The sequence below is a fragment of the Takifugu rubripes genome, chromosome 9 (assembly GCF_901000725.2).
Source record: "Takifugu rubripes chromosome 9, fTakRub1.2, whole genome shotgun sequence".
In the NCBI taxonomy this organism is placed as follows: Eukaryota; Metazoa; Chordata; class Actinopteri; order Tetraodontiformes; family Tetraodontidae; genus Takifugu; species Takifugu rubripes.
Window position 1 is genome coordinate 13,176,001 of NC_042293.1, and position 27,996 is coordinate 13,203,996.

General features: G+C 46.8%; 5 protein-coding genes and 1 long non-coding RNA gene across 9 annotated transcripts in view; 3 read left to right on the forward strand and 3 right to left on the reverse strand.

Annotated features, from left to right (window-relative positions):
• Positions 1–552: 552 nt before the first annotated feature.
• On the reverse strand, positions 553–8,655 carry LOC115250994 (uncharacterized). Its single transcript, XR_003889542.1, has 3 exons — positions 8,027–8,655; positions 3,917–4,021; positions 553–999 (listed from the first exon to the last, which is right to left on the reverse strand). It is a non-coding gene; the product is annotated as an uncharacterized lncRNA (long non-coding RNA).
• plcz1 (1-phosphatidylinositol 4,5-bisphosphate phosphodiesterase zeta-1) lies at positions 7,825–15,162 on the forward strand. 3 transcript variants are annotated; one of them, XM_029841547.1, is made up of 12 exons: positions 7,825–7,937; positions 8,676–8,868; positions 8,934–9,135; positions 9,217–9,361; positions 9,461–9,613; positions 9,963–10,139; positions 10,544–10,700; positions 11,035–11,151; positions 12,172–12,344; positions 13,391–13,517; positions 13,693–13,842; positions 14,053–14,221. In XM_029841547.1, the coding sequence occupies exons 2-12, from the start codon at positions 8,679–8,681 to the stop codon at positions 14,133–14,135; spliced, it is 1,674 nt and encodes a 557-aa protein (XP_029697407.1). In that variant the 5' UTR covers positions 7,825–7,937; positions 8,676–8,678; the 3' UTR covers positions 14,136–14,221. The 3 variants fall into 3 exon arrangements, with proteins under 3 accessions (XP_029697407.1, XP_029697406.1, XP_029697408.1); XM_029841546.1 differs by lacking the exon at positions 7,825–7,937 and having other exon boundaries at positions 8,660–8,868; positions 14,053–15,162; XM_029841548.1 differs by lacking the exons at positions 7,825–7,937; positions 9,963–10,139 and having other exon boundaries at positions 8,660–8,868.
• Positions 15,161–23,389, reverse strand: pik3c2g (phosphatidylinositol-4-phosphate 3-kinase catalytic subunit type 2 gamma). Its single transcript, XM_003967668.3, has 33 exons — positions 23,265–23,389; positions 22,443–22,866; positions 22,282–22,361; positions 22,047–22,204; positions 21,853–21,967; positions 21,660–21,771; positions 21,389–21,459; positions 21,182–21,245; positions 20,962–21,087; positions 20,814–20,844; positions 20,318–20,501; positions 20,123–20,245; positions 19,926–20,054; positions 19,478–19,592; positions 19,257–19,390; positions 18,985–19,173; positions 18,807–18,900; positions 18,645–18,739; positions 18,402–18,582; positions 18,199–18,306; positions 18,024–18,116; positions 17,817–17,946; positions 17,590–17,726; positions 17,349–17,518; positions 17,122–17,278; positions 16,929–17,038; positions 16,667–16,835; positions 16,445–16,563; positions 16,266–16,362; positions 16,121–16,184; positions 15,956–16,032; positions 15,746–15,871; positions 15,161–15,573 (listed from the first exon to the last, which is right to left on the reverse strand). Exons 2-33 carry the CDS (start codon positions 22,839–22,841, stop codon positions 15,421–15,423), a joined length of 4,110 nt encoding a protein of 1,369 aa, XP_003967717.3. The 5' UTR covers positions 22,842–22,866; positions 23,265–23,389; the 3' UTR covers positions 15,161–15,420.
• A 151-nt stretch (positions 23,390–23,540) lies between these two features.
• Positions 23,541–24,490, forward strand: LOC115250992 (small integral membrane protein 29-like). The gene is made up of 5 exons (XM_029841549.1): positions 23,541–23,730; positions 23,809–24,062; positions 24,135–24,160; positions 24,228–24,321; positions 24,407–24,490. Exons 2-5 carry the CDS (start codon positions 23,943–23,945, stop codon positions 24,467–24,469), a joined length of 303 nt encoding a protein of 100 aa, XP_029697409.1. The 5' UTR covers positions 23,541–23,730; positions 23,809–23,942; the 3' UTR covers positions 24,470–24,490.
• A 216-nt stretch (positions 24,491–24,706) lies between these two features.
• On the forward strand, positions 24,707–26,518 carry bncr (bouncer). Of its 2 annotated transcripts, XM_011607557.2 has the most exons (3): positions 24,707–24,862; positions 24,936–25,630; positions 25,976–26,518. In XM_011607557.2, the coding sequence occupies exons 2-3, from the start codon at positions 25,623–25,625 to the stop codon at positions 26,400–26,402; spliced, it is 435 nt and encodes a 144-aa protein (XP_011605859.1). In that variant the 5' UTR covers positions 24,707–24,862; positions 24,936–25,622; the 3' UTR covers positions 26,403–26,518. The 2 variants fall into 2 exon arrangements, with proteins under 2 accessions (XP_011605859.1, XP_011605858.1); XM_011607556.2 differs by lacking the exon at positions 25,976–26,518 and having other exon boundaries at positions 24,936–25,483.
• Positions 26,519–26,653: 135 nt separating this feature from the next.
• Positions 26,654–27,996, reverse strand: part of LOC101074793 (reelin) — a 59,888-nt gene continuing 58,545 nt past the window's right edge. The window contains 1 exon segment of the mRNA XM_029841542.1: positions 26,654–27,993. Within this exon segment, the coding sequence (XP_029697402.1) occupies positions 27,897–27,993 (97 nt within the window). The 3' untranslated portion in view covers positions 26,654–27,896.

Consider the following 27,996-nt stretch of genomic DNA (forward strand, 5'->3'; position numbering starts at 1 on the left):
TATCAAACAGCTGTCTGAGCCCTTTTTTTGTGCTAGTAGTTTAGCAGCAGCCTTGTGTCTGTCTTTAAGTATGAGGTAGGCCATTCTCTGCTAGAGGCTTCTACACATATTTATCCAAATCACGGCACGTGTATAGAAATGACACAACTTCTGGATTCAATGTTGTCATTCTTGGCTTCTGCACGTCCTTTTCTTCTTCTTATGCTGGACAGGCATCAGAAAGACATCAACTTCCTTTCTAAATATCATAATCTGGCCTTCCAGCAGGCGCTGTTTAGAGCCCCCTCGGTATTAATAATGAACGTGCATCCTTCTGTCAGCATCATAAACTGCTTTATTAATGGCTATTTGTGCTTAGCGAGCAAGTCTGCTGTGAAAGACTCACTTTAATCTTTCGCACATGACTTGAGTGGCTCTCTATTGATTGCGGCTCGCACCATTAGTCAAAACCCCCAACCCTTTCATTTAAGTAATGGAGAAGATTATTAGATGAGATAGGCCAGTTTGTCAGGAGCTGGATCAGGTTGGAGGGTCGCTCTGTGGCCTGGCGCTGATGTGCCCCCCCAAACACGCAGTGCTGATTACAGCTCATCGCTTCTGCTGATGCCATAAATCCAACCTCTTGGTTTCATCTTCACAAGGGCAAGGCTTTGCTTCCACCCAGCAGCGTGTGCATGCTTAAGTGGAACATTATAGATCAGTTTTAGCAGAACTACTTTGGGCTGTTTCAAAGGCGGGATTATCCGGTGGCGAGTCAAATTCCCCCACACTCGTGGGGGTGGTGAAATACAGTGTCATGGAGGAAGAAACTTTATTTCTTACTTAAAAAAGAAGCTAAGGATACAACAACAACAACAACATAACAACCGCAGAGGGAAATGTCAGCTTGGCGTCCTCCCCTGTTGACACACATCCTGTGTATGATGGGAAAGAGGAGCAGTGTGACAACAAGTCATGAGCAACCTCACAGGCCCGCCGGTGTCATGGGAGCCTCAAGTCCTGGAATAAAACTTTGGGTCAGATGGCTTGAATCCTCAAGTGTAACAGTGATTTTTCCAAATAAATCAAATATAAAATAAGTCACTTTCACATGTCGCAGTAAACACTAAATCACCTAAAGGGTCCTGATGACTTCAGTGTCAGCCGGCGGCTCTCTTTGGTAACAGAAGGCAGCTCATCGTCCATCTCAAATTAAGTAACCTTCAAAGTAATTAATTATGTAAAAAAAAGTTTGAACTAAAAGAAAGGGAAGGAAGCAAGACGTATGACCTCGCCTTTGACATCCCAGTACACATATTTATGTATGAACATCTGCTCTGCTTGGGGCTATTTTCAGCTTGGCGTCGTTCAAACTCAAGGTCAGAGCAACGCGAGCTGCAACAATGCTGCAGAATCAAAGTTCGGTTAATGTTTTAGTCCCATCCTGATTGAGAGGAGCTTTTAAATTGGCTCATAGTCAGAAGATTTCTGTGGTCACCAATAATGCTGATAAGCCAGTAGAATGTTCTGTTTTATCACCAATTATCTATAAGAAAACCTGAGTAATGTCTTGACAGAACTCTTTGTAGAACTCTCCATCTGTAGCCAATACAAAATCTCAAAACATTGAAGATAATAAGGACAGAGATTACAAGTTCGCATAGGGAAAACACAATTTAATTCCATACTTCAGGTCATAAACACCTTAAAATTGACACCTTGATTTAAATCCAATCATTAGCTTCTGGATTTAATATCAGACCACGCTCTCATTAACAGCTGACTCTGACTGACGTGATTAACTTGAGCTAAATCTCATGATGGATCTCCTGATGTATACTGATGACACTATTGTGTATTTTGCTTATGCAGCAGATTGCATGCTGTGCTGAGTCAGCGTCCAGCGTTCATTATAGCCATACTGTATGAGTTATACACTCAGACGACCAGTGTCAGCAATAAGAAAAAAAAAACAACTGAAGTGAACTGAAAATGACTCTAAATGGGGAAGTGGGACTGAAGGATTGTGGGAAACTTCAATTTGCTCCCTCTTCTGTCAAGAGCAGCACAATATATCAACATCCTGGTATTCACTGATATTACTGCTTTTGACAGGAAAGAGAGAAGATAATGATTCAATTCCATTCCAGGCCAATCCTAACAATAATTCAGTGAGCAAAGCTTGATGTCCATTTTTTTTTTTTATGAAAGAGCACTGTCGCATGTGTGTAAATCTGTCAGTCTGTGGTGCACAGCCGAGTCCTATGGCGGGATTGTCTGGGCCACTACACCCGCCCTGTCGCTGAACATGATTGAGTATGCAGAGCCATCTGCTTTCTGCACCGTGGAGCTGACGCAAAGCAGTCCGGGCAGGGGGAGAATTTCTGCTGGTAGCTCCCCTCATCGGCAAGTATTGATTCTCTCTACTTATCCCAAATGGAGGCTGGATGATACGAAGCTACCCTGACCTCACACAGGTAGAGAGGAGGGAGGAGGAAGGAAAAGCTCTTGAATGTTGGAACCGTCACGGCGTTACAGAGCACAGGTTTTCACTAGCAGACACAAAAGCAGACACACACCAGATCAGGTATGGATTCGCACCAAAGAACACGCCGACGAGCTCACAAGCTGCACACCTCTTCCCTCCTTCTGTTTCTCTTGTTGCAGGAAGGCAGTTGATCAGTGCATTCTTGGTAGGATGGCTCAGATTCACCACAGCCCAGAAGAAATGTAAATAAAGGACAACAAAGTCTAAGAGCCAAGGATGGATGGATGGATGGATGATCACAGCTAGACTAACCTGTCTTCTGCCTGTCTTCTAAACTGTCTTCTAACCTGTCATTACTGCATTAATTCAGCACCGCCTGTGTGTGTGTGTGTGTGTGTGTGTGTTGCAGCCTGCAGCAGGAGCATAGATGCCCCCCACGTAGGATGTTTACACGCTGTGTTGTATTCGTCTGTCCCATGTCTGGCCTCCGGTTGCTCTCACACTGGGAGTACTGGTAGGAGGGCACAAGACTATTTTGATATGGGAAAATAAAGCTGTGCTAAAATAGCTGCACCGGAACACCAAATGCAAATGGAGTGGAGTGTGAAGCACAAAGAGCACATAGGCAAGGAATTTTTATAGGACGATGATAGATCATTGCCAAAGAAAACTCCCTGAATGCGTTTCTGCGTACCAGCCTCTTCCCATTCCCTTACGTGCATATCAAACCATAATTCCTTGAACCAAAGACGCCTTTTGATTCAGCATAATCCTCCCAATATGGAGAGCTGGATAGTGACGGCACATAAAGGGATGCCACAAACATTAGGCTGCAGAGTCTTTCGACAGGTTACATCGATCCACAATAAACAGCAAATGTTACTGCAGCTGATGCATGACAACACTGAAATAAGCACCACTGAGCATGAAGCCATACTGCCATGTAATCAGACAGAAAACTCCCTCTAAAGAAGTGATAGCAGGATTTGGAATTGAATGCAAAATTGGGCCCTTAATACCTCATTTGCAAATCATGAATGCTGTGATAAGCAATTGGTATACGTATCCAGCTGGGCTAAATGAGTCTCTAAGAGAATAGCGAGCATCACGGGCACTATTCAAACATCACGTCTCACAGCGAGGATATGAAAGAGACCAAAAAAGGGAATGGCACATTTTGAGAAACATAAATTTAGATGTAAGGAAAAGATCAAATGCGCCAAATTTATTTGGCACACATGGGGTTTAATAAAGAAAGAGGCAGCAAATGCAGAGATCGCATGACAGTCGAAAGGGTGAATCATTTCTATATTAGTCTTGAAACTGTTTGAAAGCAGCCGGCTGGAGTGTTTTACGACGGGCGTCTGTTTACATCCTTCTCTACAGACAGACAGACAGACAGACAGACGTCACCTTGACCATCTGAGACACACCCAACAGGAGGATTACCTGGAGATCTGTCCTGTCCCTGCAGACACACAAGTTCCTCGAGGATTCGGGGAGGCGGCTCTGTGCTAGCTGGAGGTAGCGCCCGGAAACCCATGTTTGTTAGCTCTGATTAAATGAGAAGAGAGGGCACCAGTAAGGGAACATTTACAATGCTACAGGTCACCTCGGTTTATCTTAACTCTGCCAGGATAAATGTTTCATATGCTTTCCATTTCACTACAATGCAGGATGTGTGTGATCTGATGCTGCTGGAAAATTGTTTATTGTTGTTTATTTACAACAGATTCCCGGCTGGCTGCACCTCCTGATCCTGAGAGTAGGTATATAAATGGCCCTGCCACACTCCATTCTACTACAAGCTAATAAGAGAGGCCTTGATTGAGCGTACTCTGACTGTCATAACAGGTGTTTCACCTGTTTGCTATTAATTACAGCCTGGAGGTTGCCAAGCAACTGACTAATTAGTAGATGCTCCAGAGTGGGCAACAAAATGGGCAGCGGTTCAACTTTCTATCCACTCCATGAGCTGATCTAGGGAACAGCACTGGTAATAAAATGCTTTTGTTTTTCATTTAGCAAATCTCCAGCATAATAACCTCAACATTATTTAACTTAACATATAAGCAGGCACACTGATGAGGCGCCGCTTGGTGCTGGTTAAATGTTTGCACCCTTTGAGATCATAAAGCTGCAGTGCGCCTGCACAGGGAGTCACCTTAAGCTTCATCTCCCTGCTGCTGGCCTGCACGGTGTCATACATACAGATGATCTTGCTCATGGGTAAATATCAATACTTTCACCGGGTCAACGGCAGAGAGGCATGTCTTCTGCGGACCTTCCTGACAGGCTGCCAACCAACATAAATTCAAAATGTTAGCATCTGACACCTTTTTATGCTCCTGTCAACACATTTCCGATCCTGCCCCTGATGGTGAGACAGTTTCACCAAATCTAACAGCGTAACATCTACAGTGACAGAAATGATCAGCAGTTTATGCAAATATTGCCATGAATAGGTAAAAAAAACAACTCTTGTTATCAAAATGGAGCCGTACTGCAGCCTACATGACTGGCAAGTAGCTGAAGCAGTCACCCCACCTTCAAGTGACTGATAATAATGATGATGGTGATGAATGGTGAAACAAACTTATCCAGGGCTCCGTTCTCTGTCCACGTTAGGGGCAGTTTGTGACAGCAAACCCACCAGCAAACCCAGCCAGGCACACCCCCAGAATCCGAGCTGTCTAATCGAGGGTGGCGATGCTGAATCCTTTAACATGAGCACACGGAACAGGCCGGATGCAACAGCCGTGTGAAGCAGGAGTGAACGCTAAATAGCCTTTTCTGTCACGCAGCCTTTCATCACTCTTGGCAGTCACCAAGGCTAAAAGACACCAATTAATCTCCCGCGGCTATGGTGGGTGCAGAAAGGCAGTGAAAATGGACACGAAGAGCATACTGAGGCAGGTAATCAATGCAGCCTGGAAGCAGCTATACTAGAATCCTGCGGTTAATGGGATAATTTGGAAGAGTTTTAATTAAATTAGCACTCTTCTTCTTGTAGAGCTCTAGTAATACTTTAGCTATACAATTTGTTGGTCAATTTATTGGATTCATCTTGGAGTAAGTGGCTTAAGAGCCTTTTCCACAATTAGCAAAATCACAGCCAAAAGCATAGAAGTCATTCGAAAATGAGGATTGCTTTTGCAGGACTTGTAGGAAAAGTGGTTTTCTTCTGACTCCGAGCATCCTCTACTAGCTTCTGACTGATTTCATGGCAGGGACCTCTCCTGTTTACCTACTGGCCACCTGTTGCTTCAGATCAGCTTGGTCAGACTTTGAAGCTTGGACAACATAAACTCTGTTAGTTGGTTACTTTGCTCAGCAGATGGCCATTGGCTCAGGGCTGTATCAGTATCAGTGGAACAGGGAGAAATACGAGCATGAGGTGTCAATTTCTGCTTCCTCTTTATGGAACACAGTTGGCAGTGTTCTAAATTACACTTTGGCCTTAAGAGCTAAAAGCATTTTTTTTCTATTGTTTTCCCAAAGATGCTCCTGAATGCTGAGCAACAGTGAAGTGCAGCCACCTGATTAAAGCAACTCTTCAGAATAATGAGCCCATTATTATTATCATACTCACGGCAACAAATACCGGCATGTGATATTTCTGAGGTGTCCAGGTCAGTTTTTACATTTGACAATGTACCTGTAGTTCTATCTTGGACTGAAATACTTAATCAAAAGTAATTAGTTGGGGTTTTTATTTTTTTTATTTTTTACATTTTTTGAGTTCTGTAGGACTGTCCTAGTTTGAGATTTTGTGTTTTAGATCATCTGCATCAACCGTGCACAGATGCCAAGGCTCACAACTGCTCACCGCCCTCGTTACATCAGCTATTATCGCTGGCATTGCGCTGTTTGACTCACGTAAGCCAGTGAATACCAAATGAGCCAGGGAGCAACCAGCTGGGAAAAACGGAACCTGGTTTGCCCCAGTTCCCCCTTGCTAAATTATAAAGTCACATTTCCAAAGGTCTCTGCTCTGCTCGTCCCAGTCACGCATCAGGTGGGGCCAGAGAAATCAGTTATATCTGCACGTCCAAAGAAAAGTGATGATTCACTCCGAGAATCACAGGGCTCTGGTGCACACACACACACACACACACACACACACAAGAACTCCAGCATGCAGAGAGGGAGGTGCAGTGATGCAGAGACGGGGCCACATACAGCGCTTCATGGTCACTGCCTTGGAATTATCACATCAGATTCATTTTGCCCAATGGTTCTGACAGAGGTTGAGCCGTTCCAGCCCGGCGTGGACAGGAATGACTCCCGACTGCGACCACGCAATGGCCACTGTTGTGCACCAGTGATTTCCCAGCACACCAACAACAGTCAGCTTTACACAGACGACCGGGAAGCTCTGGTCGCTGGTCAGATTGGCTAAAACAACCATCACATTATCAGTGGAAATGTCCTCTCTGACTGTTGCAGCTCAGGTTCTTCCCTGCTGTGCCTGGGAGGTTTGGGAGAACGTGAAATTAATACCTGTCACAACTTTACGGTGCTCTGTACCCGATCTGCATTCATTTGCATGATGCATTCAAACAATTCTCTGTCGCGACTCTATCACGCAGCCAATTCCGAGGCGCATCAATTCACCGTTCTGTTGTCACAAACAAGATGACAAACAAGCAACTACCAATGAGGCAGAAAGCTTCCACATAGCACACACTATTTGCTCTGAATTGACTGCCTAAATTATTTTAAAACTGCAGCTAAAACTGTCATTAGAAGCATTGAGTGAAATTGATTGTGGGGATTTAGCTATTTAACTTAACACGTTTGCATTCAGAGTAAACTCAAATTAGGTCTGATCTAATTTAGATTTATTGGCAACTTTACCATACAACTAATGACTAATAGGGTGTAAAAATCATCAAGTGCCACTGATTTGATATACTCCAAATTCCATACAATATTTAACATTAACTACAATATATAACATTTAATCATATATTCCAGACTAGACATCAAATCCAATTTTAAACTGGATTAATTTAATATATTAACCAAGGTGGGTTTTACATATGACTCTGTAAATTACTTTCACCGACCATTTAAACAAATTAACATTTAAAAAAGATATTGTCACGGAAATGCTAAATGGCTGTAATCAACAATATGTATCATGTACGTTATGATTATATGCAGTGATGTGAAAAGATGAACGTGATACACATTTTTAACCTCTGATGATTAAAAAAAGAGTACAGTTGGAGTAAGAAAACAACTTTATCGGACGACTTAGTGAACAAGGTCGCGAACTTTTCATGAGTCGTTAGCATGAATCTCTCTCGCGCTTCCATCACCTGTCCTCGAGCTCCATAGCAACGGTTTCGCGGACTTCCCTAGCAACCACCTGGCCAGAATTCTGACTATTTTTATGTCCCGATAATATTTTTAGCACGTAAAACGTATGACTGCTGACAATTGAGGAACAACTAAATCTGAGGTAGCTAAACTCTTGTTAACGTGCTAACTTTTTATTTTTATTTTTATTTAATGTTTGAGAGGATCCGATGGCCGTTTGTTAGCAGTTACCTTTACCGAATACCACACACCGCATTCCGGTAAACAGGTTCGATGAACGATGCTTTCATGGAAGGTGGGTAAAGACAGAAGAGCCGGTCGTGTCGGGCACGCAGAGGGCGCAGATGCGGCTGGAGCCCGGAACACCACTGGGGACCCGGCGGTGTTCCGGGCTTTGCAGCCTCAGCTGTCGGCTGATGAAACATGCGTGGATGGAGGAAGATGCAGAGAGGAGCTTCAGTCTACTGACAGACGAGCAGAAAAGTCGCAAAAACATGCTTCCCCCCCCGTCTTTTGCATCTGGCACAAGTCAAGAAAAGCGGAGGGAGAAAAGGTGCAGCGTGAAGGACCTGGCTGCTCTCATATTCTCTCTCATAAGGTTCAAAAAGAGGCCTTGGAAGACAGGAGCCTGCTTTCAAAGTCATTGTTTCCCTTATACTGTATATATTTTGGGAGCAAGTGATGTGTTTTGCACTTAGAAATGCTTACAAGTGTTGAAATATGTATGGAATGGCACAGTAAAACATCCCCGGGGTTTTACCACTTTGAATTGATCTAAATTCAACATTCTGAGACAGTTGTTGATTAAAACCTTATGGAAAAGATGCACAACTTTTTTTCTTAACAAATTGGAACTTCCTGGATGTTAATGTCGTCACAGGAGATGTTTAGGAAAAGCAAGCGCCCATCCACCAGGAGAGCCGAAATCCAGCATTTGTACCAAAAATACTTGTCAGGCGAGACTTTGTCTGTCAGCGACCTCCTCAAGTTTCTGCACAAAGAGCAGATGGAGCTGACGGCAGACGAGCACACCGCAGAGGGTTTGATCAACAGATATGAGATCGAAGAGTCAGGTAAATGAGGCTGCGATTCATCAGCAAATGTGGGCATCCTAACCCGCGCCTCCCTCCTCCGCCAGCCATACAGGCCAAGTCCATGACATTCGAAGGCTTCTTCCGGTACATGGAGTCCAAAGACTGCTGCGTGTTCAACCAGGCTCACACATCAGTGTACCAGGACATGGACCAGCCTCTCTCCAGCTACTTCATCTCCTCCTCACACAACACCTACCTGACGGGGGATCAGATTGTAGGAAAGAGTCACCTGGACGCCTATGTGATGTCGGTCCTATTTTGTCTTTAAACATTTTCCCTCTTCTTAACAGTTCTTGGTCTTACCGATGTGTTTGTCGGTGTGCACAGTGCTCTGAGGAAAGGGTGCCGCTGCCTGGAGATCGACTGCTGGGACGGGTCAGATATGGAGCCAGTGGTCTACCACGGTTACACCCTGACCAATAAGATACTCTTCAAAGAGGTCATCGCCACCGTGGAGCAACATGCCTTTGAGGTAACGCTGTCAGGGCTGGTTTTGATGAGACTTGATGTTGGTCACTGCAGATGAAGGTGGAATCCTGATAGTTGGTGTCATGTGATCTTGTTTTTAAAGAGGTCTCCTTACCCCGTGATCCTGTCATTAGAAAACCATTGCAGTAAAGAGCAGCAGGAGATTATGGCCCATTATCTCATCTCTATCCTGGGGGAGAAGCTACTGAGAGCTCCCATAGATCACCCAACCACTGGAGAACTGCCCAGTCCAAACGTAAGAATGTGGCCAAGGCAGAGATGGATGATGGTGTTTGTAAGAATCCTTGTTGTAGTTCACAGCAAAATGAGGGAAGTTAGAGCATTTCATCATAAAGGGCATCATTAGTCTCCGTCTGAGGCTCCTCTCTGCTACACTGGGACCAGGGGAGTCCGAATCACTCAGTCAATCATCAAACCTTAAGTGTAGGGCTTATCCTCAGAAGTGTCTGTCATTCTCCTGCTGCAGAAGCTCTTGAGCTGATTGTCCAGTTGGGTTTAAACTGGGGCTTAAATGCTGTAAAATCAAACCATCAAAAAAGATGCAAATGCAAACACATCTGTGTATGAATCTGTGCCGTCTGTAGGACCTGAAGCATAAGATCCTCATCAAAAACAAAAAGCTAAAGCCTAACACAGACGCAGAGGAGAGTGTAGATGAGGGTGAGGAGGAGGAAGAGAATGAGGAGGAGGAGGAGGAGGAGGAGGAAAGAGAGGAGAAAATACAGTTCTGCCCTCGTATAATGACAGGGTCAAAGACCAAAGTAAGTAAGACCGGAACAATCCAGCAAGATACTATAAAGATGGGACTCTAAGTCATGACATGGGTGCACATCTGCCAAGTAAGCCAGTAAAATTGGCCAGCATATTTTGGTCAAAAAGAAGAAGAAACTGCTTTGTAGGTTTGAACATGTGACATCATCAGTAAAATGGCAGCTGGACTTGAACCATAAACCTAAATTGCACTCAGTAAAACAACAAATTTCCTCAATATGATGTGCATCAAACTCTTGAAGGTATCCAATAGCAGATATTGAATTATGATATACACAAATACTGTACAGACTAATTCAGATAAGTATTTATTTACATTATTTACAGTGTCTATACTGCAAACATGTAGATCCTAAGTTGCTGTTTTGGTAATTTTCTTTAATGTAATAAGTAGAAGAAGAAGGTGGTGGTGGCGGAGGCTTTATCAGACCTGGTCATATACACCAGGTCTGTGAAGTTCATCAGCTTCAGATACTCCAGGGACAACCAGCACAACTACGAGAACACGTCCCTCGTAGAGACCAAAGCCCGAAAGCTGCTGAAAAGCTCAGGTAAGATCTGAGCTTTTTGGACACTTAACTAAAGCCGAACAAAGAAGTAAATCATTTCATCTACAGTTATATAATCAGGCTGATGATCTGTAAAGATCTATAATTGTATCCATCAAAAGATGTTTTATCTGCTTCAAGATTCTTAAAAGTCTTTTCAACACCTACAAGAAGATTCTTGTTTTCTTGGAATAGCTGGAATAACATGAGTTGGGTTATTCTGCTGCTTTAATACATGTTTCTAAACTCAAAAGACAGTGAATCACAGACAGCTTCTCTTCCGTGAGGCCAGCACGTGTCTTTTAACCCCAAAGGTGCTTTACCTTCTCTGTCTCAGGTCCAGATTTCATCCGTCATAACCAGAGGTTCCTCAGCAGGATTTACCCAGCAGGCTCCAGGACTGCATCTTCAAACTACAACCCTCAGGAGTTCTGGAACGTCGGCTGTCAGCTCGGTAATCCAGACGGAGCAGAATCGGAAATCATATAGAAAAAGACAGTTACACTTTCTTTTTTCTTCCCTTCGCAAGCGTGTTGCAGAGTTTCTCAAATCCTTTTAAATGTCTGATGTAAATCAGCATTTCTTGATCATATAACGATGAAACTGGGCCTGTTTCTATTTCAGCCGAGAGAGAAACACATCACGCTCATTCATTCATCCATTCATCAATCTTCTGTAGACCAGCAGTTATTTCCAGTGGGGTTCAGAACCTCCTCTTGAAGTCGATTCTTCAACGTGGTCAAAACAGAATTCAATTCAAATCATTTCTTTGAGTCCTTCGTGGGAGGACTTCGAACATCATTTTTCTTAACAAATGCAAAGTAGTCGGTGGAATTGCAAAACTTCAAAGGGAACAATGTGGCAGTGTCCTGCTGATTGAAGAGAAAAGCTCGCAGTCTGTTTTCCCCCGCAGCAAGTTCCCCTTTCTTTTGATTTGTGTGCCCCCCCCCTCCCTTTAAACTAGGTTCTTTAGATTCAGATGTGAGCAGTGTCATACTGTAAATATTCTATCAAAACAGGAAATAAGCTCACGCCTGCCCTCTCGTCTGATCTGACAGAACCGGCACGGTGCTGTTGAGTGTTTCCACTGCAGCCCTTCGCCCAGATGCTCTGTCAGGACGTGAGCTGATCAGGGTTCAGAATGCTGCTGAGACGGCAGCGGGAAGCCGTGCGTTCCAAAAGCTAACATACCAACGGCACTTTGGTGCAAACATCTACATTTGAAACCCACCTGTGAAGGCAGGGCCAGAAGAGGTGAAGCATATCACAGGGAGCAGCAACGCACAGCTCACCCTGCAGGAAACTACAGCTGCTGGGTTTCTAAAAGTAGCCCCGTCACAATGAGGGCTCCGGTTTCAGAAACGTTCTCAGCTGGTGTGAAATTTAGGTTCCAACTGCAAAAACAAACCAGGACATGCTTTAATTAAACGAGCTGTGGACGTTCTCACTTTTGTTCCTCTGTCGTGTTTCACAGTGGCTCTCAATTTCCAGTCCCTGGCCACTCCTATGGACCTTAACGATGGCCGTTTCCAGGACAACGGAGGCTGCGGCTACATCCTAAAGCCGGCGGTGCTCATGTCCACCCAGGGAGACTTTGATCCCGGCCGCAGCCGGCGAAGCTTCCGAGCAAAACACCTGCTGCTCAAGGTACGTTAACGGCGCAGCGAATAATCCAATCAGAGCGGCTTTATGGATTAAGGGTAATGTTACAGGCCTCAGTGTGTGCCTCGTGTGCACGTATGCATGTGTCTGTGCCCCTGTGGCTTTGGATTATTACTGGGTGTGTGTCTGTTTAATTAGATTAATAAAAGGAATGAGACAGTTGGGAATGTGTTAATTCAATTAGACCCAGGCTGATTAGGAAAACACCATTATCAACTATTTTCAACATCTTCTTAGAAATGAATAGCAGTGTTTGTAATAACAAGTATCATAGAGTCCTAAAATTATATAAAGGGTCTTATTTTATTCCCATTTCAGAGATAGTGACTATTTTATTACCACAGCGCAGCGCAGCGGGCCAGAATGGTGGGAAACCTGATATTGCTTTGGGTTGAAAATATAATCGTTTCAAGTCATTTTCTGCTAAAGAGATGGGAAATAATTTGGCTCCATAATTCCCTGTCTTGCAGCGTGCCCACTGATGAGCTATGTTCTTTTTTAAATGAAGTCCCAATCAGAGAAAATGATGAAATACGATCATAGAGAAAACCTTTTAGGCACAAATATAGGCACTTTGCTTTTCATGCCTCACACACCTGCGTCTGTATTCTGCATTATCTGATCTCTCCAGGGAATTCTGGGAATCCTAAAGCTGCTCAAAGTCACCGAGATTCACAGGCGGAAGCAGCACTCAGTGGTTTCAGACAGAAAGTTACCGTTACTCAGGATAATATTTAGCATATTTTAACTTTAACAACAGCCTGTATTTCTGTTTATCCTTTATGACATTCCGATAAAGTTCAGGAATACGAGCCTTCTTTAAAGCAGGTGTTTCAGTAGTGCGGCTTCAGGGCAGAGAAGGGAGTGTCACCATTTGAGATGGACAGCGTGACGCTCTCGAACACGGGTCTGTCTTTGATCGCAGCAGGAGCTCAGCGTGAGCGCGCTCGCTCTCCTCCTCTCCTGCGCCGCTGCCTCATTTTCCTCTCCCTTTCTTTGCTAACCCATCTCTCCTGTGTGTTTGTCTACAGGTGATCAGTGGGTCCAACCTGCCGCTCTCCCGGAGCAGAAAGACTTTAGACCCTTTTGTCAGAGTGGAGATTCACGGGATTCCATTTGACTCGTGCAGAAAAAGCACCCATGCTGTCAAAAACAACTGTAAGTACAGTTTAGGCCTGTAGCAAGTGGAGACATTAAAAACTGTCTGCAGAAGAAGCACTATGTGTTTTAGCACTTTATTATTTAATATTACAGTTGAATTTGACTTTAGTTTGAATGGAAATCTGTTGGTGAGGACTGATGCAGCTCTCATTAGCTGCCATTACCTTTGCAGCTCTGAGTCCTTGTTGGGACGCTCACATGAACTTCAAAATCAGGACGCCGGAACTCTGCCTGATCCGCTTCTGTGTGCGAGATCAGACGGGGATCCTGAGCAGCGAGTTTGTGGGCCAGTACACGCTGCCCTTCACCAGCCTAAAGAAAGGTGAGCCACACCGACACAAAAGAGTGAGAGAGGGCGCGTGTGTGTGTATGTGGGGGGGAGTGTGTGGTCGAAACTCACGTCAGGTGATAAATGACATCAGGGGACACGGCGTGATTGTGTTGAGCGTCTCCACACCGTCAGCACTACTGAAGGTTGTGTCTGCACCTTCACACGTTTGGCAGCCATGCTTCCATCTGTGTCCTCCCACAGGCTACTGCTGGGTCCCCCTTTGCTCACGAGACGGATGCAGCCTCGATCCAGCCTCCCTCTTCGTCTTGGTTTGGTATTCCTAAAAACAGCCCTTTTTTTTTTTTTTTGTAAAATCTGGCACGCATATGCACGAACCCAAAGAGAACAGGAGCAGGGATGCTGCAGATAGACAAACAAACAAACAAGAAAACCCCACGTATAAATAAATCAAAAGCAGAATATCCTCAGGTGTAAATACCAGTTACATTGTCAGAAAATAGACGTGTCTTTTTTCTGTTCTGCTCGCTCTGCTGCACAGGAAGAGCCCAGAAGGCTCCAGCAGGGCTGAATACACGCCGCTCTCCTCTGAAGAGATCTCGGATGCATGCTATTAATTTCCTTTCATTGAATTAATAATTGATGCGAGTGGAATAATTGTGGTGGTTTTGAACACACACAAGAGTGGCACAACTTTTGGATTAATTGCTTATTGCAAACCAAGAGATGCCATTCTCCAATTAAAACCAGTTGAAGCCAGGATCCATTATTAGTCGATGTGGAGCAGAGCGGAGCAGCTTCCATGCTTTTCTTATTGCACGGGAGCCAGTTGGGAGTAGTATAAATAGCATTCACAGTGGTATACATTATTGAACCAATTTCAGTGCAGCAGGTCTATTTCTAACCTCCCTCTTCACCAAATCCTATGAATGAGTGGAGAAAAGAGTCTAGAGAAGATGGCATTCAGATAACTTGGGGGCCTGTTCCAGCATCACAGGAAGTGTTTTACCCAGCCGTGTGTGTGTGTGCACATCTACCTTTACGTGCTGGTGCATACTTTTGCATAAGTGGGTCTGAATGCCACTGATGGATGAGATGGAGGGTGGAGGGAGGGAGGGGAGAGAATGTTAACTCACCCCCTAAGGCCAAAGCAGCACCCTTAGCATCCTGCTCACACACACACACACACACACACACACCCCAACTGGTAAAGGACATCCAGAAGGTACCAGACCAGCATCTCCTCTTTGATCCCTTATGTCAGAGGACTCCACCAATACTGAGACGGATGTTAATGCAGTTCTGAAAATAAATGTCTGTTTTTACTGGAGATAAATAAATCTACAGACTAATCCACAAATTGCCTTTATTTGATCACTGTTAAAATATAAAAACATAAGTTAAGGGCTTTTTCAAAGTAAACAGTTTCCTTGTCTGAGTTTTGCTCAGACTTGTAACTTCAGTCCTCCGCCAGTCACCTTTGCTCCGGGAAGGTTATTTTTATGTTATAAATAAGAAGTGCACATTCTTGTCTCTTCAGGATTGGTAGTCTTCCTCAGTGCGACTGCGCCCTCCTGTGGCAGCGTTGCTACAGTGCAGCTCTCACTGAGGTCATATTGCACAGTTCCCGAGGGCAAACCATTTCTCTTTGTCGAGCAACTCCTCCTCCAGTTTAATGTTGGTCGCAGCCACAAAAGTCTTCTTGCTCTTCACTACCACCTCCAAAACCATCCCATAGAGGACAGGAACAGAGCTGTACTCCAGCTGTGAATGATGGGTGCATGTTTTAGCCAAAAAGCAGACTTTAGGATGCACTAAAAAAAAAATTATCAATTGGACTTTTTTGGTCCGTGTCTTTGGTAACAGCAGAGTTTTTATCACATGTACCCAGTAATCTAACTGGAAACTCATCAAATAAAAAGGACAGAACTCGTACCAGTTCATTAAAGGTGGGATTGTCGTTGTTGCGGACCACTTTGGTTTTCCTTTTGGAGCGCTGCTTTGGATCCGGCCGCAGCCGCAGCACCACGTAGGCGTCGGGATTAGTTCCGTTGGAATTTTTCTGTCGAGAGAACAAACTGTCAGGCTGGTTGTGACTCACATCCTTTCACTATTACCAGAGATACAGCCAGAGCAGGACACTCACAATATTCTTCAGGTGCTTCACCAGCACCGAGAGCTTAAAGTTCGAGTATGAAATATAGAGCTGGATCTGAGGACGAGCTAGTAGCACATAAAAGGCAAGAATATGTCACTGTAGTGAGGAGATAAACCTTAAAGACTGTAAACTTGGTTCAGATCAGAAAGTTACCCATCGTGAAAGTGTCCTGGTCTTTTTTGGGTCCATCCAGGAACAAGCTGCACACAAACTCGTTCTGAGGAGTGAGACATGTTTGCGGGTTAGAAACAGATTTGACATCAAACTGCTGAGACAGATCAGGGGGATCAGAACCTACTCCCTTGCATGGTCCCTCAAAGAGCTGTTTTAAATATTTATTCAGCAGCGACATCCTCTTGCTTTGGTTGAATGACATCTTGTACCAACCAGGAAACCTTTAATGAGGAAGAAGCCGTGAATGCTTCCAGTTTACACTGTCAACGCTCTTGAACGTATAGAGCTGCTGGAGTCGCTCACTGAGGCAGCGCAGATTCAATGAAGTATTTCTGCAGCTGCTTGTGGATCCTCTCCAACTGTCCGTAGGTTGTTTCGCTGTTCAGGTATCCGTCATCGATGGTGACCCTCAAGTCGTAGACCTGTGGAATAAAGCAGATTCCTCTCAGAACATTCGACTCAAAGAAAACTGCTCATTAACATCTGGCCTGATTCAAAGCCGAAATTAAGGAGGTGTGTGCTCACCGCGTCTTTCCCTCTGACGGTAAATCCCTGGATGACAGCTTCTTGGATGTTGCTGCTGGGGCTGGGGATGCCGTTTCGGGTTAGCGGCTCCTGTTTCTTCCCTTGAGCCATGCTGTGCGTCAGGAAATTAATCTTGACTGCGACGCAGCCCATACTCTCCTTGATCTTCCTGTATCGGAGGGGGGGGGGGCAAAGGATTGCTACGAGATTAACGCAGAGGCCGTTATATGAAATGATTGAAAATAGAAACGTGCATTATTACTTTGTGAAGTAGGACGTGGCCTCCAGGTCGCTGTCGTGAGGTCTGAGGTTGTTTTGGACATACTGCAGGTCGTTACCGTCCTTCAGTTCTGGCATTCCTGCCGGTAACATCTTAAAAAATAAAAACACACACAAATCAGATGGTTTCTATCTGATCTTACAGCTGTCGCCATGGCAATGTTAACCGGTCTCACCAATTCCAACAGGCTGAGTATCAGCGCGGAGCGTTGTCTGATGATGTTGTAGGCCTCACAGCAGAGCTCCACAAAGCGGTGTAAACGCTGGGGCTTCTGCCCCCCACCGGTGATAAAATGCTGCATCTCTGAAGTGAAGATGAATGGCGATCTGTCCCTGCGATGTCAAACAAAGAGTTTTATTCCTCCGTTCAGCGAAGGGCGCCATTTTCCTTCAACCGTCGTGCCTTTTAAAGCTTCCGAACTTCTGCGCGTTGCCCATGATCTTGCCAAAGTCGATGTGAAACATGTGCCCACTGTGCTTCAACATGATGTTGTCGTTGTGACGGTCACAGATGCCCAGGATGAAGGTGGCCACACACCAGCCTGCACAGGAGTGGATGAAGTTCATCACAGCCTGCAGACAGAAGCGTTATTCCTGGTGTGAGGAAACGGCCCCGGCTGTGAAAGGTTGCTTATGGAGACAACCTTGTCGTAGTCCTCTTTGGTTTTGTTCCACATGTGGAACCATTTCTCTAGCGTGTCCTCTCTAAGGCTCCCAGCCAGACCCCACTCCTGCTGGATCTTCCCCAGCGTCACTGCTTCTGGAACCACCTCAACCAGACCTGAGTTTAAACAGAATAAGTGAAAAACACCCAATATTCGGTCTCAGACGCCCCAAAACAAAGAAGGTTCGACCTGCCACCAAAACTGACCCTGGGCTTTGCCCGTAGAGAGACACCTGTAGGTGACCATCTGCAGGTCCAAGCCTTCTTGAAGCCAAACTCGGTCCATCATACGAACGATCTGAAGGACCAGCATGTCCTGCCGCAGGTTATCTCCCGTCTGAGGAATCCGGATCGCACAGTTGATGCTACGTATAATTAAAAGCCCGAGACGGATGACGCAGGCGTATCACAAACCTTGCAGATGACACTGACGTTCTTGGCCAGAGGGTCTGTGCAGATGAACGAGATCCCCAGCGGAGCAGCATTAGAGTTGTACACCTTACAGGCCTGCAGGTAAAGCATCCAAGGAGTGAATGCGCCACATTTTGGGGGACACTTTAGAGACAAGAACGGCAGCAGAAGGTCTTACGTCTACATCCAGACCCTGTACACGGACTGCGGGGTCAAGCGGCAAACAGCAGCTAATGCCATCCTTGAAGAAGTCTTCGATCTGAGCTGCTTCCTTCTTCAAAATACTCTGAATACACAAGATAAAGAAAGAGACACGGTCAGTAAATGCATCAATAGTACCTTTGAACAATTCGGACCAGGTAAGAAATACTTTTCCCCTACTTTACGTCGAGTCTTTTCAGCAGCCCGGATCTTCTCGGCCACCTGGACGAGCGCTGATGTCAGACGTGTTTCGAGCTCCAGCTCTTTCCTCAGCGCCCGACCGCAGCAGTGCTGCAGCGCGGCCTGGATCTTAGCGAGCCAGCTTTGGTAGTACGGGTCAGTCTGGGCGTCCTCCAGCAGCCTGCCGCAAAATAAAATCAATTAGTCCAAAGCAGTGTTGGCATCAAAACTCATGTCACTTACCAGTAGAGTTGCTGGGCAACCTGGATGTTCTTCACTGATCTCTCCAACAGCAGCATCACCAGGGGTCCGTCCAGCTCCCACTCACTCTTCAGAGCCTACAGGACAGGATGATCAGACCCACATCAAACCACAGTGGTTGTGTCACATCTTCTGTGTGCTTACCTGAACCAGCTGTGGCAGAAAGACCTCCAGGTCTCCGTCTGGTACCTGCTCAAAGAAGTGAACCGCTGCCCTCCGCACAGTTGGATCGGGAAAGCTGAAAAAGACGAAGGCCCGGTTGATCTTGTGCAAAACCAACACTCAGACCCAGGAATGAAAGGACACATCCATCACAACCTACTTGTTACTGAGAAGAAAGAGCGCCTCCTCAGGCAGATAGATGGGCCAGTTCTCCACAACAGTGTATATTTCTGTCAGGTCCTCAGGCTGCCACCGGGGGGCTCCACCCAGCAGCAGATGCAGAAAAGTGCTGCTTTTGTCACTATGATAGCGTTTAGTCCAGAGGAAAGTTTTCTCATTTTCTGTCAGGCTACAGAAGGAGATAATGTTCAAAATATGTTGGGTAAAGTTATTAAAGTGTAAACATTACTGTAAGAGAAAATTAAAACCCACAAGCAGAGGCAGTGCTTCTTAGAGACAGCCAACATTTTCCTCTGGAGTTCCTCACTTGGCCCAGTAAACGAGATCATTCCCGGAAGTGCCAGGGGCCGCCGATACTGCCAATCGAAGTGATCTGGAAACTCCAGCTGGGGGGAGACAGGAGGACAAATGACTGAACCGTAGACACGCTTGTGTTCCGGCTGAAGAGAGGAAGAGCTGTCCAGCCCGCTGACCTGCAGGACGACCCCGACAGCTCTTTTGTGGCTGTCAGAGAGAGCTGGGGAGGGGGGAGTGGGCAGCTCGGCCAGCGAGGACAAGCTGAGCAGAACGGTCCCAGTCACCAGAGTCCTGCACAGAGTCCATCATCATAGCGGAGATTCATTATATCAAACAGACACCAAATCAATAGGATCAAAACTTTATTTTCCTCAGGCCGAGACTTTAAATATCAATGAAACGCGACACAATAAATGAAGCATGCAGTACGTTAGTGATGGTCCCAATTAACCACATAAATTAGCTTTCAAATGACTAATCACAGCAAATTCTGACATCAAAACAGTCGTCTCTGGTTTCTTTGATGCTCATCAAGCTGCGATGCATCTGTAGACTACTGATCATCACATAATATAGTCATTAAAATATCTGAAACTGAACACCACAGAACCTTTCTGGACCCACCTGTGAGTGTACAGAGGCAGCACAGCCCAGCCTAAAAGCTCCGGGTTCTTGCCTCGTTTGGACCCCTTCAGACGGAACGTCAGCATGCACTCATACGGCAGCTGATGCACTGGAACAGGAAACACCATCCTGGGGTGTAAATCACAGAGTTAACAGTGTTCCGGGCTGCTGAGCCATAGTTTTCCGGGAAGACTTACATCCGGTTACACTGGATCTTATTTCCATAACACAAGGCGGTGCTGATGTTCTGAGAGATGCCAGTCTCACAGATCTTTGTCGTCCCGTACGTCAAGTCACAGGACACGGAGAAGCACTCGTAGCTTCAGTTAAAGGAACGCACAGAAACGGTAAACAACGAACACAAAACACATCTGCGCACGTTTTGCACGTACCTGCTGGTCCAGCTGGTTTGCAGCTGGTAGAGGGCGGAAATGGTAAACTGGAAGACGTCGGCGTTCTCCTCCACGTCACGGATCTGTCGTTTCTCCGTCGCCTCCTGAACTCTGAAGTCGGACTGGAAGTTGTCAAAAAAGGCCTGCAGCAGTTTGAGCAGGGCGGAGTGGAGCACCACCATAGCTGCAAACAGCACATCACAAGATCACGTTAACGCCTCTATTTACTCGGCACCAGCACCAAACTCTCATGGCTGTTTGTGTTAAGATCTCAAACGAGAGTTAAACATACAGGACAGTGTTAACGGTATTCACGTGCGTAAACATTCAAGCCTGAGGGCCTCTTTTGTGTTGCTTTCCAAGGCTTTTGCATTGAGGCTGTGCAGCAAAAGTCGCCTAATCTAAGTGTTTTGTGTGGCACTCAGATGGTAAACAGGGCAAAAATATCCTTCCAAATATCAACGGGCAACAACAAACAGGCTGTTCTGCTGCTCACCCGTTTCACACTCTGTCTTTTCTTCTTGACTCTGTAGAAAAATGAAAACATTTCCAATCATTGAACTGCTGAAAGGCTCAAGACCGAGTTGCAGGTTTAACTCAAACTACTGTCAGCAGCTCTGACGCTGCAGCTGAACCTCTCCTACCAGAGTTATGGGATTGACTCGGTTGAGTCTGCCGATGGCTTCCTCCAGCTCCTGAGACGACAGCCCACACAGAAGCTTGCAGATGGTCCGGACGTGATCCACCACCACGTTTACGCTCATCCCGGACTACACGGGCAGACAGAAGCGTCAGAGAGGCCGGCGGACACGCCACACAAACACAACCGCGCACTGTTGTCCTGCCCCTTCCGCCGCTACCGACCTTCGACCTCATCAGCTCCATCATCTCCCTGTTGTAGCTGCTGAGCATCTGCTGCAGATTCAACCTGACAGCAAGAAGGTGGAAAACATGCAGGTAAAAGAAGAGGCAGGCGGCCTGAAACCTTTCAGTGTTTCCCACAAACAGAGTCGACGCGCGGCCCAGTGTTGATGTTCAACAAAGAGGCGGCGCTCATGTGGGAAATCTCACCTGGAAGTGCTGAAAACGCCGGCGTGGCGCAGGTGAGGGTAGAGCTGGCACGGCCGTCTGTCATCCTCCAGCTGAGGAGCATAAAGAGAGCGGTTGGAATGCCACCTGCTGAATCATCCCACTGGGTTTATCTCTGCCCCTCTCATTCAATACAGTGACGTCACGTGCAAACAGAGCAAAAGTCAAGCTGCAGGGTGGAGGCCTTTACAGCCCTGGGGGCAAACACGAGCCACCTTTCTTGTTCGGCGAGCTGTGGCGGGAGTTTACTCACGTCTCGGGCAAGACGGTGCTTGGCGCCGCTTAAGGGCAGCAGCCGGAGCGGCACGGCCAGCTCGTACTTGTGGTACCTCTGAATGGAGTCGTGCGTGCCCAGCACTTCCTCGCTGAGGAGGAAACGAGCGACATGTTTGTGCGGCAGAGCAGGGGCGCACTCGTATCGGAACGCTGTCGCATCGGGGACTCACTTCTGGAGGTACTCCTCGGAATCACACAGCTTCAGGACGTAACCCTGGCAGGTCCCGGGAGCGGGCTGGAGCAGCTGGAGCAGTTCTCCGATCAGACTCTTCACCGTTCTGTTGACTGAGGACGCACCAACACACCCTTAAGCTTCCATGGAACTTCCCGCGCTCTGTTCTAATGTGCCGTTGCGTGATCTTACGTGTCGTCGCGAGGGGCAACTGGCTCTGGTTCCACTCTGTAGCCACGGAAACGGTCACCTCCACCTGCTGCAGCAAGGCAGCGTGGACCTGCGACACCCGTCCCCAAACCACGCCCGAGTTGTGGACCTCGTCTGTGTGTTCGTGTCTGGACAGGAGGCTGTTGGGGAGAGAAATCACCACACCTTCAGAGAAAAACATCAACAGGATGATCATGCGGGTTGTAATGTCTCTTACTGGGATGTTGCAGCACAAAAAGAAGTCAAAGCGCCGGTGCTTCCCTCTGGACAGTCTATCAGTCTGATGCTGAACGGCTCCTGGAGTGGAAATTAGGTTCTGAATAGCAGATAATAAATGGAGCTCTTTGTCTGTGCTGGGGGCGTTCATGAGACACTCACATGATGTTCTACTTGTGTCCTGGAGCGATTCAGTCTGCGAGCGGCCTCTGGGAGGTCCAAGGAAAACTGCTTGTTGCCGGGGGGCATCCGTGACCCCGGGGGGAGCGGTGGCGGTCCGAGGCTTTGCGTATCCGGCAAGCACGCGCTGAGGAGCCTACTTTTCAGGGGAGGTGGAGGCGGAGGCCGGACAGGTAGAAACCTGCTTGAGGACGGAGGGTCGGTATTCCCTGGGGGGGTGGGTTCTGCTGAGGTGATCCTCTCAGACGAATCATCAGGAAAAACTTGGAGGTGCTCGGGAATGTTGGCTGCGTTAGGATCCATATCCATGGGATCAGGAAGGTCTCCGTCGAGTGCATCCTGTCTTAGGAGCGACCCATTTAGCTTTTGAGGAGGATCCATTCCAAACTTCTCAGCATGTTCTCACCTTCTCTCACGTCAGAATGAAGACAAGAGGCAGGGGAGAAAGAAAATTAGAATTCACTCCATTAGAAAAGCAGGACAAGTGAGCTCTGTCGTGGCTGCAGTCTAACTGATCCAGAGGGTTTTATGGCGAACTAATAATTAACACGCTTTCAAATCCAACAGGAATGTACCATTCCTGAGTGCAACGACAAAACTCTTAAATATGCCAAAACTGATCATATCATTCACTGGACCTTGCAGATAAACCTCATTAAACAATATTTAGAGTCGTGATATTATACATTAGTAGTACAGATCATATAAAATGCGCATATAGGTAGAAAAAGCAAAGTTAAGTTTTGAACAGAGGATTTCACTTTCGCTTTATACCCCCCTCCTTTAAAACGGTATGAAACTTACCAGTTAAACTTCCAGACTGTCGCGTCTCAGCAGGGTGACTGAAGCCATACTCGCCAAATGTCACCTGGAAAAGCCCCGGAAAGTTTGGCCGTCTTGTTTCCTCCCCGCGTCCCTCCCCAAACCACCTGCAGGCACACAGCGCCCTCTGCCGGGCCCGGGCGGCATTACGCGCCGGCGCTGCGCTCCAAAGCGAAACGCACGCATCAAAATCCCGACTTTACCACATCTGGGATATTATTGAAGCGGGCGTAAAGTGTAAAATCGTAACATGTATACATTTTAGACTTGCATTTTCGACCAACTACATGCGAAGAAACCTCAATAATGTCGCTTTTCAAGTTCAACGGCCCGACTGTGGCCCGCTCCTCTCTCAGGAATGTCATGGAGCAGGTTGAAGCATCGCATTCCTCCCTAACATGAAAGAGCGGGTAGGCGAGTGAGCTCCATTCGCCATACGTGACAAAAGGTAAGATCAGCTGGTTTGTTTTAGATGCCCCACATTCATGTCTGTGCATTTATTTCTGACTCTCTCAACCGACGCAAGTTATGCGGACGTCGTGGAGCGCAGCCGCTCACTGGGAATGACAACAACGACCCTTCAATGAATGTGGCACAGAGGTGCCAACTTCAATATACTAAGCAGAGAAGTGCACCAAGGAAGAGAAAAGGCAGAGAGAAATGAACCTCAACCAGACCAGCCCTCACACTGCCCCCCCGGGGCCCCAACCGGGGTTTATCTTCTTCTTTGCCTTAATCCCCTTCCTGCTCTTAGCGCTGCTGGTGTGCATCGCTGTCGTGGTAAGTTCACATGAGTTCATCATCTTCATTATGGTTGCCATGGCTTTACGTTTCTTCCCTGCATGATCTCAGGTTGCATGCTTGAGAAGAAGATCAAGGTGAGCCGATTCCTGGTGGTGGTGGTGCGTTCACTGCCGTGTTTCACGATTCTCTTCGACTCTTCAGGTTAGATGATCTACGCCACCGGTTGATTCCTCTCTACAGATATGACCCCACAGAAGATTTGGGCTTGGGGGACTGCGAGGAAGAGGAGTTAGCTGTGAGAAGATTAAAAGAACCTTTATTTTTAAAGATCACACATGCCCTGATTGCATGGCAGTTTAATTCACATTTATTTCCAACAGGGACCCTTGAACCGGGGCGAAAGGCTCTCCCTCTTATCTGCTTATGGTACACGCAAAAAATAAAGTGGAAAGAAGTTACAAAGACTGTTTACGTGGCTGTTATCTGAGTGACGCTGCCCCCCCCCACACACACACACACACACACACTCGAAATGAACCTGATTGAACAGCAGGGGACGCTGCAACACCATATATTTTCATTAAAGATCAGCGGGTGTTTTGTTGGGTCAGTTTTTAAAATGTGCCCTGTGGGCCATGAGAGCATGGCATAAATTCCGGTTTTGGATCAGTTTTGGATCAGTTCAGACTCTCCTGCATGAATAAAGCTGAGCTCCAGAGACACACCTGTCTCTGCTTGGCAATCAGAGAATTCACTAGAAGTTGCTCAGGTTGAGGCAACTTCGTGTGTTCTGCTGATTGCACAAGCGGGAAGATGGGATCCCAAATTATTCACAGGTGATCGGCACACTCACACCATTGCCCCTCTGTAACATTCCACTCTAATCCTGTGTGTGTTTGTGGGTTTAAGCTGGATCCTGACCTCTGGCCTGTTGGCTGTGACCACCCTGCTCCTCCCTGCTCTGAGCCAGGACACCCTGTTGTGTTACTTCTGTCCTCTGCAGCACAAAACAGATTCCTGCGTGAACACCACCAGCCGCTGTCCACCCACCCAGCGCTGTTCCAGCTCCAGGGGCCACTACGGCCTCGTCCACGTCCTCTCCGCGCAGGGCTGCATGGACGTTGCGCTCTGCGGCTCCTACGAGATCCTCTCCTTTAAGGGCACCGACTTTAACGTCAGCCACACCTGCTGCTGCAAAGACCAATGTAACACGCCGCCCAAGACTGGGCCAAACATGGAGCTGTTGCTGGGGATCATCACAGAGAAGGAATACAGCGACATCCGGAACGTTCTCCAAGAGGAGTTCTGGGACTCGTGTGCAAATTACATCTAGTCAAGAGGCTGCTCGCCTTCCCAGTCTGGATCCCTGAACATGACGGAGGCGTCGGCTACACTCCTGATAAATGGATGACTTGTGATTTATTGATGTGCAATAAAATCCTCCTGGTCAGACTCCAGCTTGGCGTAGATGTCTTTAATTGGATTGACAGCAGGTGTGTTGGGGGCGTGGCCTGTACAGGAACTCCTGGGGTCAACGGTGCACCTCCAGCTTTTTTAACACATTTTACCACTTTGGTTTAAGAGGTGCCCTTTAACATGAGCAGGTGAGTCTAAATGTTCTCCTGTTGTATTTTGTGTGCAACAATCTGAAAAAATGTCACCAGTGTATAAGAACCGGAGCAGAGTAGTTCAGCCTGGCCTGTTAATGACTGGAGAACTTAAAGGTTGTTGGTGCTTCATAAACTGTGGGCTGGTGAGAGTTTTTAATCAAAGCTAATGGATCCATATTTTTCTGAGAGAAAATCCACCATTGTTTCATCTGGCACAAGTTTAAATGGCCAGAAAATGCAAAGTGATTCATTTAGTCGTACTTGACAGCAGATTTAAAGGCACCACCAAGTCTGGAGCAGGTTCACCTGTAAAGCAGAACAATGCTCTTCACCCTGCAGGCTGATCATGCTGCAGCTCCTGCGTGTCGCTCTGCTCTGGCTCTTCCTCCTCCTGCCTTCGCTGCTGTGCGACAACCTGCTTTGCTACTTCAGCCCCCTCCTGGAAAAGGAAGTTTCCTTCAAATTCATCGCCACCGAGTGCCCACCCGGGGATCTGTGCTTCAAGGCAGATGGCCGCTACGGGAACCACAGTGCCCTGTCGGGCAGGGGCTGCATGGCGAGGGAAGCCTGCAGCCAGACTCACAGCATCAGGTACAAAGGCAGCGTCTTCGTCATGAGTTACAGCTGCTGTGATTCGCCCTACTGTAACTCCTGCCCAGGAGTCGCAGCGCCTCCCTTCTGCATCGCTGCTGCACTTCTCACTGCAGCTCTGATCACCTCACCGAGGGATGTGCTCCGGGGTGTCTTCAGCTTCATCCTGGAATGATGGTGAAGGCCCGATCTGACACCTCAGGCCATTATCATTATATTTTAAATGTCTTTTATAAAGTCCAAACTGTTTTAATCCTGTTGTCTGTCAATAAATGTCCCTCTTTTGGTGGATATTTTATTCTTTATTGATATTTAAGTCACTGGACATCAAAAGCTGATGGTCTGGTCGGCATCTCATGCAACAAGGTTGAGTGAATCAAAGGTTTTGCAGTTAAAAAAAATGCGAATGGAGAACTATGTACAACATGAGGTTTGGACAGGTCTTTATTTCCCTTTTATAAGGCTGCTGGGTCTCCCCATAGTGGATATACATGTATATACAGGAGATTGCTATACTGGAGTTACACTGAGGGCAGAGGGTCCATATTACACAGACTTCAAAAAACAACACTAACAGAGCCTCACCTTCAGGGTTTAGAAACTGGCAGAGAAAGAGCAAGAGACAGAGAGATGGATGTTGGGAAACAGCACAAGATAAGAGGGAAGAGGCGATGACGCGGTCCGAGAGCACGACTCGGCCGCCTAATAACTTAACACTAAAAAATAACATACAGATTCCACGCACAGTGCATCTTAAATAGGTCACGTGAAGAACCATTTACCATAAATATCTGTATTTCCCGGAACCAACATATATAAAAAAATGATTTTTAAAAAAAACTGTCTTTTTCTCCCTTTTCTGTCGTGCAAGTCATTCTTTCGTTCCTCCTTCCTTGGCCAGGCTTCTCCTGCCTCTCCAACATCTGGTCCCGATGAGCGAGGAAAAAAGGAAAAAGACCCCCCCAGCACTCCCCCCCCCCCCCCCAAAAAGCTCATGAATTAGTAGAAAACGAACGAACAAATGAACACCACAGTCAACTCATCACAAAAAGAACCCACAGACACACAGAACAGCAAGAACACAGTACTCTTTTTTTTCTTTTTTTTTTGAGATTCTCGTCACCATTATTCCTCATCGTGATTGATATAAATGGAATGGTCTTTCTCCTGGGTTGGTGACTGTGGAGTGGTCCTCCCTTCGGTGGCTCAGTGAAACAGGGGCGCTACTCTCCAATCGGCTGGTCAGCTCAGCAGTGATATACGTGTTATCTCTCAATTTCACAGTGTGGTAGGAGGAGAAGGAGGAGGGGAGGGAAACCGGGGCCAGGGGTAACGGAAATGGAGACGGGAACCACAACAACACTTAGGAAATAAGTAGAAACCCTGACCTTCCACGATAAAACACAAAATGGCTGCTTCACTCCTTTCTTCTGAGTTTCATTCCCACCGACCTGTGTGGTTGGGAAGTCCTTGATTCGCTGGTGTAAAACTGATTGAATGGCCCCCGTTGTGGGACAGAGAGGGGAGGGGTGGGTGGTGGAAATCTAAGGCTGGACTGGAGTCCAGGGGCAAACGGTGCGGAGCAAGCTGTCGTCTGGAGGAAGAGGATGAGCGGCGGGCGTTGACGTGTGACTGGCAGGTTAGAGGACCGTTCCCTTCGTTGGGGCGTTCAGGCGCGCTGTAACAGCGCCCGTTTCTTGCGGCTGTAGTAGTGACGCGCTCCGGTCTGCCGGGCAAATTTCATCATGTAGTTCTGTTTACGGGTGCTG